The sequence below is a fragment of the Leucoraja erinacea genome, chromosome 10 (genome assembly GCF_028641065.1).
Source record: "Leucoraja erinacea ecotype New England chromosome 10, Leri_hhj_1, whole genome shotgun sequence".
Taxonomy (NCBI): Eukaryota; Metazoa; Chordata; class Chondrichthyes; order Rajiformes; family Rajidae; genus Leucoraja; species Leucoraja erinaceus.
The window spans coordinates 21,085,659-21,100,068 of NC_073386.1; the positions used below are offsets into that span (position 1 = coordinate 21,085,659).

Consider the following 14,410-nt stretch of genomic DNA (forward strand, 5'->3'; position numbering starts at 1 on the left):
TAGAGGGGAAAGTATACAGTGTAAAAAAAAGTGTTGGGTGGGGGGCGAAGCTGGTAAGCGATAGCTAGATACATGTGAGGAGAGTTTGATTGGGCGATAACAGGGAAGGGTGGAGAGAGAGACACAGAAACTGGGAGGAACAAAAGGCTGCAAAGATGAAAGGAAAGTATTGGTATTGGTTTATCATTGTCACGTCTAGCGCGATACAGTAGAAAAACGTTATGTGCTAACTAGGCAGATCATACCATGCACAAGTGCAATCATACCATACATGAATACAACAGGTAATGCAAAATAAACAGAACAGAATGGTTTTACAGCTACAGGGAAATTTCAGATTAAAAAATGCAAGGGCTGTAATGAGTTAGATTGGATTGGTGAAGATTGGAAATTTCAAGCTTGCAGACGACTTCACAGTTGTGGGCCTGGATTTGAACAATGACAAGCCTGAGTACAGGAAGACGATAGAGAGCTCAGTAGCATGTTGTCAAGATAACAAATCTCCCTCAATGTCAGTAAAAATGACGGACTGGTCATCGACGACAGGAAGTGGGGGAAAGTACACATCCCAGTCTATGTCAATGTTGCTGAGGTGGAAATGGCCGAGAGCTTCAACTCGGTGTAAATCTTCACACCAATTTGTCCTGATAAACCACATTGATGCTATGGTCTACGTCTCTACTTTCTCACAAGGCAGAGGAAAGGAAATTTGGCATGTCTTCATTGACTCTTAGCAATTTCAACAGATGTATCATAGGAAGCATCTTACCCAGATGCAGCACAAGTTGGCATGGCAACAGCTGTGTTCAAGACCGCAAGAAATTGCAAAGTTGTGAATGCAGCCCAATCCATCACACATACCTGTCCCTCCATTGACTTCACCTATCCTTTTGCCTCGGGAAAGCCGGCGACATAATCAAGGACCACTCACACCCTGGACATTGTTTCTAAACTCCACCCTCCATTCAGTTGGTCAGAAGAGGTCAAAAACCTGAAAACACGTACCACCAGATGGTCCTTCACTGCTATTATCAGACTTTTTTTTCCCCAAGGTGGAATTGTCCAACATAGAGGGGGTAACTATAAGGAGAGAGGGGGATATGTTTAAAGGGCAAATGTGCGGGGCAAGTGTTTTAGGAGGCACAGACGTTTAAGAGTTTAGGCACATGAAGTGCAGGGAATAGATGGATATGGATCAGTTTAACTTGGCATCATGTTCAGCATATACATTATGGGCTGAAGGGTCCGTCCCTGTGCTGCTATGTTCTGTATTTTCTGTTCTTGAACTGACCTCTCGTATGCAAAGAATGCATTTGCGATCTTCCAATCTATCTCGTGGTCCTTGGCTGTTTATTTTAATTTGCACTTTCTCTGAAACCATAACACTATTTTCTGCACTCTAATTATTTTTATTTTTTGCACTAAAAATGTGATTTGATTTTCCAAGAAAACACGTATAACAAAGTATTTCATGGTATCTTGGTACACGTGACAATAATAAGTCAATACCAATGATAAACCAATATCAGATGGAAAGAATAGGGAGAGGGGAAAGGTGAGCAGAAGGAATCGAGTGGCATAAGTTTGTTCGTGTAGGTGTAAAAAAGCAGGGTGATAGGAGGCTGGTGGGGTTAGGTAGGGAGATGTGAGTGTGTGAGAGGGACATGGGTAGATAGGAGGACAGAAAAAGAGAGAGGAAGGGTGAAGGATACCTGAAATTGGAGAATTTAATGTTCATGTTGATAGATTGCAGACTACTCAGGCTGAACATGTGCTGTTTCTCTAGTTTGCGTTTAACCCGAAACGTCATTGGTTAATTTCTCTCCACAGAGGCTGTCTGCTCTACTTTCTTCCAATTATTTGCTCAAGATTTCAGCATCTGCAGTCTCTTGTGTCTCCTTCCTCACCTGTATCACTTATCACTTGCTTGCTTCTTTACCGACCTTTTCCCCCGTCTCTCTATACCATCTACTTCCCCTCTACTACTTCAATCTTGTTGAATGGTCTCAACCTGATACATTGACTGTCCATTTCCTTCCACAGATGTTGCCTGATCCACTGAGATCCTCAAGCAGCTCTCCTTTTTGTGTATCTAATTTTTTGTAGTAAAACATTTTGGCCATTATGGTAGTGAAGATCAGATCCAACCAACATCAAGAAAACAAATTAAATAAAATGAAAACCAAGAGAACATAGCTGAAAATAAAAACAGCCTTTGAGGCAGTCCCAGCAGAGCTCATTTTTCCTATTAAACATCTGACATCACTGAGTTTATTTTCATTAAACAGTAGTCCTGTCGTTTATCCTCCATGTCCAACCTATTTATTGTCAGATTTTTTTAATACATTTTGAACACTGTTGTACATAGTTTTCTGCTGACCACTTAAGACATATCAAGCACCTTGAGTAGATGCATTTGTGGAAGACTTTCTACATTTTTAATTGTAGTCATTATTTAAGAATTATCACAAATTGTTGAGCACTTTGAAAGTGCTAGGCTCTTAATGGCATATGCAAATTACATTAAAGCCGATCTGAAGTAATTTTTTTTGTAGTCTAATTTACTCCGCAGATTTTGAGTACTATATTCTTGTAATGTATGTCTATTTATCTTTTGACATGGTTCAGCTCCCTACGTCTTTAGCCAGATGGATAAAAATAATTACTAGCTCCATGACTTGTGGGAGCACTTTCTTTTCAAATGAACAATATAATCAGATGATTTTGTTCTGTGCAAAGAAGATGAATTATTACAGATTACTTGCAGCATAATTTTTAGTTTTTATCCTAAGTGGATGTTGGTGGGAAGACTGGTGTAAAATCTGCTACCATCAAAGTTTGAATTATGCTCTGTTGTTTATTTAAAGAAAAATTGTGTTTTATTTAGAATGCCTAATGGATGATTGCAAATTATGATGGCCAGTGTAACCCTTGTACTATGCAGATGGAGAGTGAAACATCTAATTCCAAAGAACGTTTGGGTGTCCTTGCTCAGATACCTGCCCACAGGAATACTATCCATCCTTTCCATTTAAACAGGTTACACAACTTTTCATCAAATATCAAACTCTGTTCCAAATTTTGATATCCTAATCTCAGAAAACATTTCAGAAATGTATTTGTCCTCCTGTTAATAACTCTCAAAACCTGTTTCATAATTTTGTCAGTTAAAGCATTCCATTTTCTCATGATAATAACATATTGCAATTAATTTGCATGCAAATTAGTTTAATTTGAAAATGGACTTTACCCAATAAACTGCAGGCCTTAACGTTATGAAGCCATAAAAGGTTTAATTGTTACACTGTTACGGTTTAATGATTTTTAATTAGATCTAATTAACAAATGTAAATACAAATAGTTACAGTATAGATATTTTTGCCCATTTAAAGCTTTTGTCAAATCTTCATCTCGTATATTTTGTCAAGTGATTTTATGGATTTAAAATGAAAGAAAATAAATGTGAAAAATATTCTCCCTATGACCAAATCTATTGAATATGTGGAATTTTCATATCCATTGACTTCTGCTCCATTGATTCTCGAAACTGAGGCAGTTTGTAAATTTAATTGAATTTTTCTCCAAACCAAACTGTCCCAATTTTTGAGAATGGCCTGGCATTATTCTCTTATTTTCAAGTAATGTAACAAGCATAAAGGGCAGGCACAAAATGCTGGAGTAACTAAGCGGGTCTGGCAGCATCTCTGGAGAGAAGGAATGGGTGACGTTTCGGGTCGAGACCCTTCGTCAGACTGATGTCAGGGGAGTGGGCAGGACAAAGATTGAATGTAGTCGGAGACTGTAAGACTAGTGGGACAACTGGGAAGGAGGAGGGGATAGAGAGGGAAAGCAAAGGCTATCTGGTTAGGAAAGTCAATGTTCATACCGCTGGGGTGTAAACTATCCAAGCAAAATATAATGTGCTGTTCCTCCAATTTGTGCTGGGCCTCACTCTGACAATGGAGGAGCCCCAGGACACAAAGATCAGATTGTGATTGGGAGGGGGAGTTGAAGTGCTGAGCCACCGGGGGATCAGGTAAGTAATGACGGACTGAGGGAAGTGTTCAGCGAAACGATCGCCCAGCCGGCGCTTAACCTCGCCGATGTAGAGAAGTTGACACCTGGAACAGTGGATACAGTTGATGAAGTTGGAGGAGGTGCAAGTGAACCTCTGCCTCACCTGGAAAGACTGTTTGGGTCCTTGGATGGAGTCGAGAGTGGAGGTAAAGGGACAGGTGTTGCATCTCCTGCGATTGCAGGGGAAAGTACCTGGGGAAGGGGGGGTTGGGATGGGAAGGGACGAGTTGACCTGGAAGTTTTGGAGGGAACAGTCTCTGGGGAAAGCAGAAAGGGGTGGAGATGGGAAGATGTGGCTAGTTGGGGAAAATGTTGGAGGATTATATGCTGTATGTGACGGCTGATGGAGTGGAAGGTGAGGACCAGGGGGACTCTGTCCTTGTTACGAATGGGGGGGGAGGGGGAGCCAGAGCGTAGCTGCGGGATATCGAGGAGACCCTAGTGAGAGCCTAATCTATAATGGAAGAGGAGAACCCCCATTTCCTAAAGAATGAGGAAATTTCCGATGCCCTGGTATGGAACACCTCATCCTGAGCACAGATGCGGCTAATGGAGGAGGAATTGGTAGGGGATAGAGTCTTTACAGGAAGCAGGGTGGGAAGAAGTGTAGTCAGGATAGCTATGGGAGTCAGTAGGTTTGCAGTAGATGTCGGTCAATAGTCTGTTTCCTGTGATGGAGACGGTGAGATCTAGAAACGGTAGGGAGATGTCGGAGATGGTCCAAGTGAATTTGAGTGCAGGATGGAAATTAGTGGATGAAGTTGATGAAGTCAGTGAGTTCTGCATGGGTGCAGGAGGTAGCACCAACGCAGTTGTCAATGTAGCAGAGGTAGAGTTTGGGGAAAGCATAAAGGGTGTACACTGATTAGACTTCATCCACTGGTTTCCGAAGCAGTGTGCTTTCCAAACATACAGGAAATCTTTTATTTTAGTGGGTACAGCATTGGAAATGATTGTGCAATACAGTCATGCCTTCCTGCCACATTTCCACCCCAGAACATGCTCTATCCATTCATCTCTGTTGTAAGGGATCGCCTACTTCACCCACAGGATGAGAATGTTTACCTGTTGGAAATGGGTGACTTCCTACCTGAAGTGCAATTTCTGCATGTGCAACATATCAGGCCTTATTTGTAAATGAAGGCCAGCTGCCATAATGGTCTTAGCTGATCTTTGGTAGTATCGAGGGGAGGGGTGGCAGTAGGGGGCAGGCAGTAAAATAGTAGTGAGACCTATTACTCAGCCAGTTCATGTAACACATTATCTGTCTTGTAAGTTTCATTGATGTGAAAATTTGGCAAGATTACCAGAAATTTTAACTAGAGATTGACGAGATTGGTGTTATCTTATCAATTGGGCCTTTTTTTTAAAGAAAATGCAATCAGTTGTACAGTTAAGGGGTATTCTTTCAATTATTATTTGTCAAATGTGGAAATATTTGGTTATTAAAGAATTTAAACAAATGCGTCAGCTTCTTATTTTAAGAGGGCTTGTATACAAAAACAGGGATGTAATGCTGAGGCTTTATAAGGCGTTGTTAAGGCTGCATTTGGAATATTGAGAGCAATTTTGGGCATCATATCTGAGGAAGGATGTGCTGTCTCTGGTTAGGGTCCAGAGGAGGTTTACAAAAATGATCCCAGGAATGAGTAGGTTAACCTATGATGAGCGTTTGTCAACATTGGGCCAGTACTTGCTGGAGTTTAGAAGAATGAGGGTGGACCTCATTGAAACATGCAGAATAGTGAATAGATAGTGAATAGATAGGCTTGGATAGAGTGGATGTGGAGAGGATGTTTCCACTAGTGGGAGAGTCTAGAACTAGAGGTCATAGCCTCAGAATTAAACAACATTCTTTCAGGAAGGAGATGAGAAATGTCTTTAGTCAGAGGGTGGTGAATCTGTGGAATTATTTGCCACAGAAGGCTGTGGAGGCCAAGTCAGTGGACATTTTTAAGGCAGAGACAGATTTTTGATTAGTACAGGTGTCGGAGGTTATGGGGAGAAAGCAGGAGAATGGAGTTAGGAGAGATAGATCAGCCGTGATTGAATGGCAGAGTAGACTGGTTGGGCCGAATGGCCTAATTCTACTCCTATCACATGACCTTATGACCTTTCATTTCCTGCATTTATGTCGATGCTGCGAATAATACCTGCACGTTTAAAGTCATCCATTGCTAGCAATTTTATAGTACAGATAGTCCAAAGGTTATGTAATGGTTCAATTTCTCAGGACTGTTTGCAGGTGTTTTCTCGATAGCTCAGAAATTGTCATTCTACATTAACACAGATATAGCTCTACATGCACTTGCTGCAATCCTTTCATTTTATTAAATAACTACTGTAACGCTACTCATAATTAAACTGGTGGAACATATACTGTATTCAGTCATTAATAAATATCATGAGACATTTTATTATTTTTACTTGAAAAATGTTTTTAAAACATATGGGATAATTTGGAAAAAAGTTGTATTTCTGTAAGTCTGGTCATTTGTAACCTGGGGAGCCACCGCATTGTGCGCTTTCTTTTGCTGCAAGTTACTCCATTTAGACCCATTAAATGTGCTTGCTCTGTAGTCATAACACAATATGTACCTTTTGAAATCGCTATTCTTAAAGCATTGTTCATATGGTAAATTGTATTGTCAATATATAGTTCCATTTATGTTAAAAGCAAATAAGAAACACGTTTCCAATAAGCCCTTGAATGGTTTATTTGGTATAATTGGTTAACATTGAGAAATTAAAACCATATCTATTACTTGATGCAAGTTGTTATTTATCATGTGTTGAGATTCCTTCACCCGAGCTAGAGAGCAAACAAGGAGTCATAGTCAGACAGCGTGGAGAAAGGCCCTTTGGCCCAACTTGCCCATGCCGACCAACATCCACAGTAGTCCCACCTGCCCGCACTTGGCCTATAGCCCTCTAAACCTATCCTATCCATCCATGTACATCCAAATGCATTTCGTTGTCTCTGTACTGTACACTGACAATGACAATTAAAATTGAAATTGAATCTGAATCTAAACGTTATGATCGGATCAGTCTCAACTACCTCCTCCAGCAGCTCATTCCATATACCCACCACCCTTTGTTTAAAATATGTTACCCCTCAGGTTCCTCACCTTAAATCCATGTCCTTTGGTTCTCTACATTAATGAAAACTGAGAAACACTGTGTAATTTAAACGAGTGTAGATCCATAAGTTGATGATGATCTCTATGGTGAGAAGCTTGTTACTGTCAGTACCAATTCATTGAGTTCCAAAGCATGATGCCATTGAGTGGTTATGATGCCGCTGAGCTGTCACAGCAGATAATCAAATTACAGAATAAGCAGTAAGCCTGAAAGTAATAAGAACAATTTTTAATTAGCTTTTTACATTCTACAGAATTCTTAAAAAATAAAATAACTATGACTAGTTAATTGAAGTATACTTAAAAACCTTACAAGAAAATAAGAAATTTAAAAAATATATATTTTTTAATGGATTTGAATGTGGGATCTGGAATGCACATATGCAGTACAATATGAAGATGCGAGAGCCAGATAGTTCACTAAGTAATACTTGTACCTGGAGATGCCATTTAAAAACACAACATTTTCAGTGTCTTTTTCAGCAAATCTATTTCTTAAGTTCCTTAAATTAATTTCAGATCAATGTCTTGACTTCTTGAGAGAAAGTTGCAAATATCTAGCTTATGGGGAATTGAATCACAAAAAGTGTCCACGGGAATTTTGTGTTAAACAATGCATGCATGGAAATTTAAAAGTTGCTGTCAGTTTTCTGATGTAATGATAGCTGTCATTGCTACTGCCAAATCCAAGGCATTATTATGGTTAATGACACATATAAATAAATAACAAAAGTACCTATTTATCTTACTGTAGTGCATTAGTTGTGGCAGTAACTGAAAAAAAAACCTAACAATGTAAGTTCTCCAGAGTTTCTTTGTAGATTTCCAAAGATTATCTCTCCCAACATCACAATAAAACATGCATGGTAATTCTCAAACATGTGCTTTATATGTTTTATACGACCATGATGTGATTGATTCATTTGAAGCTGGTTAATCAGAATACACTGGTGGAAACAGAATCATCCCATTTATCAGGCCATCTCCATTAAACAAAGCTAATCTGCTCTGATTTAAATACTTCAGGAATCAATTGGTGTCTAAGAAAATCTTTCCTACAAAGAAATATCTCCATCAGTTATAGTCCCCTGCTCCATTAACAGGCATCAATTACAGAACGCTACAGATATAAAATCAGACATAAGATGAGGTTTAGTATTAAGAGTATAGAATGTTTTAAAAGGCATAATTTCCTTTGAATCCCAGTACAATATAGTTAGATGCTGCCGTATTCCGCTTGTCTTGTGTTATATTCTAGATTCCCTGTGGCTACCTGCTGCTCAGAACGCAGTAAGACATGTTGCTGACATTTATACTGGAGTACTAGTAGTCTTATTCATGGAGTTGCCTGGAGCTAGCATGTTCTCTGACCATTGAGCAAAATGACAAGATGCATATCTGACTGCTTACGACCATGATTCTTTGCCAGAACGTTAGCCCTGAAGTGATCAGATTACTGCAATAGTTTGGCTTCTGAAGAATATTAAAAGCACTCATCTCAGTTAAAAGCATGAAAATTACACTCCTGCTGTATCACCACAGTTGCTGTTAAACTTGAGTCTTGTCATATTGAAGAATTATATGAAATTCATACTGTTTAGGAGGAAAATAAAGGCATTATTTATAAGGTTTTTATTCTTTTGTGACATTCAGTGAAATAAAACTTGATGTCACTGCAATTCATATCAAGTGCTAGAATAGCATTTTGGACCTGCAGTTTGATGCCTACAGTGACAAAGTTTCACTGAAGATATGATGAAATCACCCTCAGTAAAAAAAGATCAAAAATAGGATTGTCTTCAAAATGACACATTTCCAGGTTTAGATGATGTATGTAAAGCTACAAATTATCATATCATATCCTTATATAACTATAAAACTCTGATCTTGGATGTGTGTGTGTATTTATTTGTTTGTATGTTTTCACCTCAAAAAAATAATGGTAACGCTCTAATGGTAACATTTTTACATCTTCCTGTAGAGATTTATCCCGTGAAGTCAAAAATCACCTTACCTGAAATATTCATGCATTATTTTTCAAGTTATTAATCAAAATGTTCAAACATCTCAAATAGCTTAGAAAATGAAACCGCAGGCTTTGGCTGATGACGTGATGACGTTACAAATGCTGCACGTTGTGTTCACGCGTTGCGAGTCACATTGCCCAGGGCCGCCCGCTCGCAAGCAGGGCCACCCGCTCAAAAGACGCCGTAAATCGGAAACCCAGCTCCAAAAGGCAGCAAGTTCCCCTGCCTCTGTGTCCCTCTCTGTGCCTCTGTCTCCCTCTCTGTGTCCCTCTCTGTGCCTCTCTGTCCATCTGTGTGCCTTTGTCTCCCTCTCTGTGTCTCTGCGTCTCTTTCTGTGCCCCACTCTATGCCTCATTTTCACTCTCTGTGTCCCTCTCTGTGCCTGTGTTCCTCTCTGTGCCTCTGTGTTCCTCACTGTGCCTCTGTGTCCCTCTCTGTGTCTCTGTGTCCCTCTCTGTGTCTCTGTGTCCCTCTCTGTGTCTCTGTGTCCCTCTCTGTGCCTCCGTGTCCCTCTCTGTGTCCGTCTCTGTGCCTCAGTTTCCCTCTCTGTGTCCATCTCTGTGTCACCGTGTCCCTCTCTGTGCCTCCGTGTTCCTCTCTGTGTCCCTCTCTGTGTCACCATGTCCCTCTCTGTGTCTCTCTGTGTGCCTCTGTCTCCCTCTCTATGCCTTTGTATCCCTATCTGTGCCTCTGTCTCCTTCTGTGTGCCTCTGTTTCCCTCTTCGTGTCCCTCTGTGACCATCTGTGTGCCTCTGTTTCCCTCTTTGTGTACCTCTGTGACCATCTGTGTGCCTCTGTGTGCCTGTGTCCCTCTGTGTGCCCCCCCCCCCCCCCCCCCCCCCCCCCCTCTCCACCCCTTTCCACCCCCTCTCTACCCCCCCTCTCCACCCCCTCCTTGCCTCCAATCCTCTCCCCCTCCCCCTGGTCTCTCTCCTCTTTCCCCCCCCCCCCCCCCCCCCCCCCCCCCCCCCCCCCCCCCCCCCCCTCTCTCTCTCTCTCTCTCGCCGCACCTGCAAGTTGGGGGTGTGGTTATTGTGTGCGTGTGGAGGGTGGTTACTGTGTGTGACGCTACAGGCCGCCCCCCACGCAACCGCCGTTGAGGGGATGGGACCCAACGGGTCCCCCTTGGTCTCGTAACTATTAAAACTCTGATCTTGGATGTGTGTATGTTTGTGTGTAATCACATCTTCGCGAAAAATCTACACGGTAACGATAACATTTTTATATATTCCGGTAGACTTTTTACCCGTCGAGTCCAAACTACTTATCTGAAAATTCCATGCTTTATTTCTAGAGTTATTCATGAAAATATTTAAAAATACTTTGAATTTAAAATGTTTTTTACTTTTAAATCATTTCTCAGAGCTTCCAACACACTTTGGTACAAAGTTGCAAGACGGGAACACTGGCACCACTCTGAACTTTTCAGCTCAATGGCATCTCACAGCAAGTGCACCTGACATTTGCAACAATGTTGCCATCATAGCTCCTGGCAGGACAGGAGTGGGAGGGTTAATTGGTATTGCAATTGGGGATTGATATTTTTTTTTCAACTCCAGTGCTGGGGGAGGCTCACGAGCTATGATCTTTGCTGAGGAGTGCTCGAACCTTACCTTCGGCAATGGGTTGAGTTGGAAGACCACGCCTCCCGTGGGGGCTACGGGTAGGGGACGGGTGCATTGGGGGAGCAGACCCAATGGGTCTAGTCCTAAAACTGCACACAATACTCCAGGTGTGGTCTCACTACGGCCCAATACAACTGTAGAAGGACAGACCTCTTTGCGCTTAAATCATGCCACAGTCAACATATTTCGATATCTTTGAAATTGTCCATCTTTGTTCTCCTTTACATCTACTGTTGAAATCTTCTGGATCAAATAATTGCCCTATTTGTCTCTTATCCTGCAGACAATAAAATCCAGAATCTAAAATTCTTCCATGTAAATCTTGTCCCTTACTAAATTTGCTTCCCCATGATCCACTTTGGTGTCCTCATCTGTAAATACCCTTGTGCTTTAATTAATCTCTTTAACAAAGTGCCATTAAGTTTTTCTAACAGAATGAGATGCCTTTTCTATATTAAAATTTGTGGTTGTTGATTATAATGAGGCAGATGCAATGACTTTCATGAAAAGTTGAAGCATTATTATTTGTACATCAAGGGTTGTAGTGATAAAGTTGCAGTCCATTTTGTGCAACCAGAATATCTTTTCAGAGATATTTGAAAAGTATTAGTTTACCTGCCACATTGTTCCTTGTGTCTTTAATTCATTCCTAACCTCTACTCTGTCACAAATGATTATCTTTGTTATTTCCTTCCCTTGCTTGTCTTTATATTTGGTTAAATATTATTCCTAGTGGAAGATAATTTATCTGAAATGTTGGTCTGTTTTTCTCTACCTTGATATGGTTTATACGGTGGGGTTTTTCCAGCACTAGATACATTTTATTTTTCCCTAATTCTTTACATTCACTTTGTTCCCCGCAGGCGTATAGTTTTGCCATGGGAAATTATCCAGCGAATGGACTGCCATTCATGATCAAAGGATTGAATTTGCAACACATTGGGAAACTTCATAGTGGGATTGGTGAGTAAATTAAAGTTACTATTCATCTAAAATCATCAGCATAATCATGGAACAATCTGGACGGAAACCCCACATGTGCATATTATGTTATTTACATTTCAAACACAGGGTAGACATGTTAAGCAGTTGGTCTTAAATAGAATAACTGTCAAACTGCAGTTCAGTATTTAGCAAATTATTTTTGTTTGTGAATTTGTGTGATAATTTGGTGAACTTAAGTTTTGCATGGATATTCAAAACAGAATATTGTAACAATTTCATATACCAAAAGAAATTGATGTGCCTTCAATATTTGAGAATCTAAGCAGCATTTCCTAGGTGATCTTGGTATCTCTGCTTATGCGCCACTGTGCCGTCCTCGATGAGTTCAGAGCTTGGAGTTCAGAGCCAACTCGGCCTGATGAGCGATTTTATGGCTCTGATCAGGAAAATGGAGGTTTTGAGGGATGTAGGACTAAACTTAAGAAGGTAATCAGGAGGGTAAAAAGACGATGAGATATTCTTGGCAGATAAAGTATTGGCCAATCCTACAATAGATGTTAAAAACAAAAGGGTAACAATGGAGAGAATAGGCTCTCTTAAGCATCAGTGTGGTAATCTATGTGTGAAGTCATGGGAGTGGGACAAGGTCTTAAAGTAATATTTACATAGTTTACTAATGACGGGATCTTGGAAGCTATGCTGTTCAAGGAAGAGAACAGTGATGTCCTGAAACATATAGACATTATGAAATGGAAAGTATTGGTGTGCTTGAGACATATAAAGGTGGATAAATCCCCATGTCCCAAACTGTGTATCCTAAAATGTTGTGGGAAGCGAGAGAAGAAATTGCTGGGGATAGACACAAAAAGCTGGAATAACTCAGCAGGTCAGGCAGCATCTCTGGAGAAAAGAAATAGGTGATGTTTCGGGTTGAGACCTGTCTTCAGACTGAGAGTCAGGGGAATGGGAAACGAGAGATGTAGATGGTGGTATAGAGAGATATAGAACAAATGCATGAAAAATATGTAAAATGTAACGATGATAAAGGAAACAGGCCATTGAAACAACAATTGCAGACAATGAAAATCACCAGAACGACAGTGAAACTAGTACAATGAATAGGGTGGGGGAGGGACAGAGAGAGAGAAGGGGTGCAAAGGTTACTTTAAGTTAGAGAAATCAATATTCATACCATTGGGTTGTAAGCTGCCCAGGCTAAAATATGAGATGCTGTTCCTCCAATTTGATGCAAATTTGAACAGTCTGCCACGTGGGACTGTATCAAAGGCCTTACTACAATCTATGTAGACTACACCAAGATACTATCCTTCTCAAAAAATGTAATTGTTAGTCAGATGTGATCTTCCCCAAAAGGGGCGGCACAGTGGCATAGCTGGTAAAGCATCACAACGCCAGAGATCCAGGTTGAAGGCTGACCTTGGATGTTGTAAGTGTGGAGGTTCTCCCTGCACGTTCTCCCTGTGACTGCGTTGGTTTCCTCCGGGTGCTCCGATTTCCACCCATATCCCAAAGACATGCATGTTTGGAGGTTAATTGGTCTCTGTAAATTGCCCCTAGTACGTAGGGAGTAGATGAGAGAGTGGGATAACGTAGAACTAGTGTGAACGGGTGATCGATGGTCAGCATGGACTCGGTTTGTTTGTTTACATGCTGTAGTTCTAAACTAAAACTAAAACAAATCCACTCTCCCTGATTTGTCTGTGCTTTTCTGAAGGAAGGAATATATTGGCCCTGACAATGAATTCCAATAATTTGCCCACCACTTAAGTTAAATTAACTGGACTATAATTAGTTGTTTTAATCCTTCCTTGCATTTTAAATGATGGTACAACCTTACTTATCCTGCAGTCTTATGTCATCACCCTCGTGATTGGAGAGGATCTCAAAATTGTAGTCGGTTTTTAGAATTTTTCTAAGAAAAAATTCATCAGGGCTCATGATTTATCAATTTTCAAAGATGCTAAAAACATAGATACATCTGTGTTACAATGTTTATCCCATCCAATATTTCATACTCATTCAGTATACCACATCAATAACATCCTTCTCTTTAGTGAAGACAGTCACAAAATATTACTTAAGGTCTGTATCCACTTCCCTCACCTCTACACACTGGTCGCTTTATTGATTCCTTGTAGACCCTATTCCTTTCTTTGTTATTGACTTGCTCGTCATGCAATTATAAAACATCTTTGGATTTTTTTAAATTTCATCTGTCCTTATTTTTACAGCCCTTCACTTTTCTTTCCTAATTTCCCTTTTAATTTTATTTCTACACTTCCTATACTTTTAGTTTTCCTGTTATATTAAGTATTCATGCTGGATATACATATCATTTTATTTTCATTCTTAGCTTAATGCACTGCCATGCAAAGCCTCTAGATTTGGCAATCTTGTGCTTTATCATAGTGAAAATATGTTCATGTCGAGCCTGTTGAAACTCCATAATGCCATTCACTGTTCTGAGACCATCAAATAGCTGTTTCTGGTCCAAGTCATTGTTTAGTGTAAGAAACTTGGCCTATTCTTATTTTAGTGTTTTTATCATCACTGCAAAATCTAATTGAAGTAT

At 40.3% G+C, this 14,410-nt stretch overlaps 1 protein-coding gene across 3 annotated transcripts in view; it reads left to right on the forward strand.

Annotated features, from left to right (window-relative positions):
* Window positions 1-14,410, forward strand: part of LOC129700879 (ERI1 exoribonuclease 3-like) — a 288,420-nt gene that overhangs the window by 108,507 nt on the left and 165,503 nt on the right. For all 3 annotated transcript variants that reach the window (XM_055641657.1, XM_055641658.1, XM_055641659.1), the window contains one exon: window positions 11,736-11,835. In XM_055641657.1, the coding sequence (XP_055497632.1) occupies window positions 11,736-11,835 (100 nt within the window). The remainder of the gene's footprint in view (window positions 1-11,735; window positions 11,836-14,410) is intronic.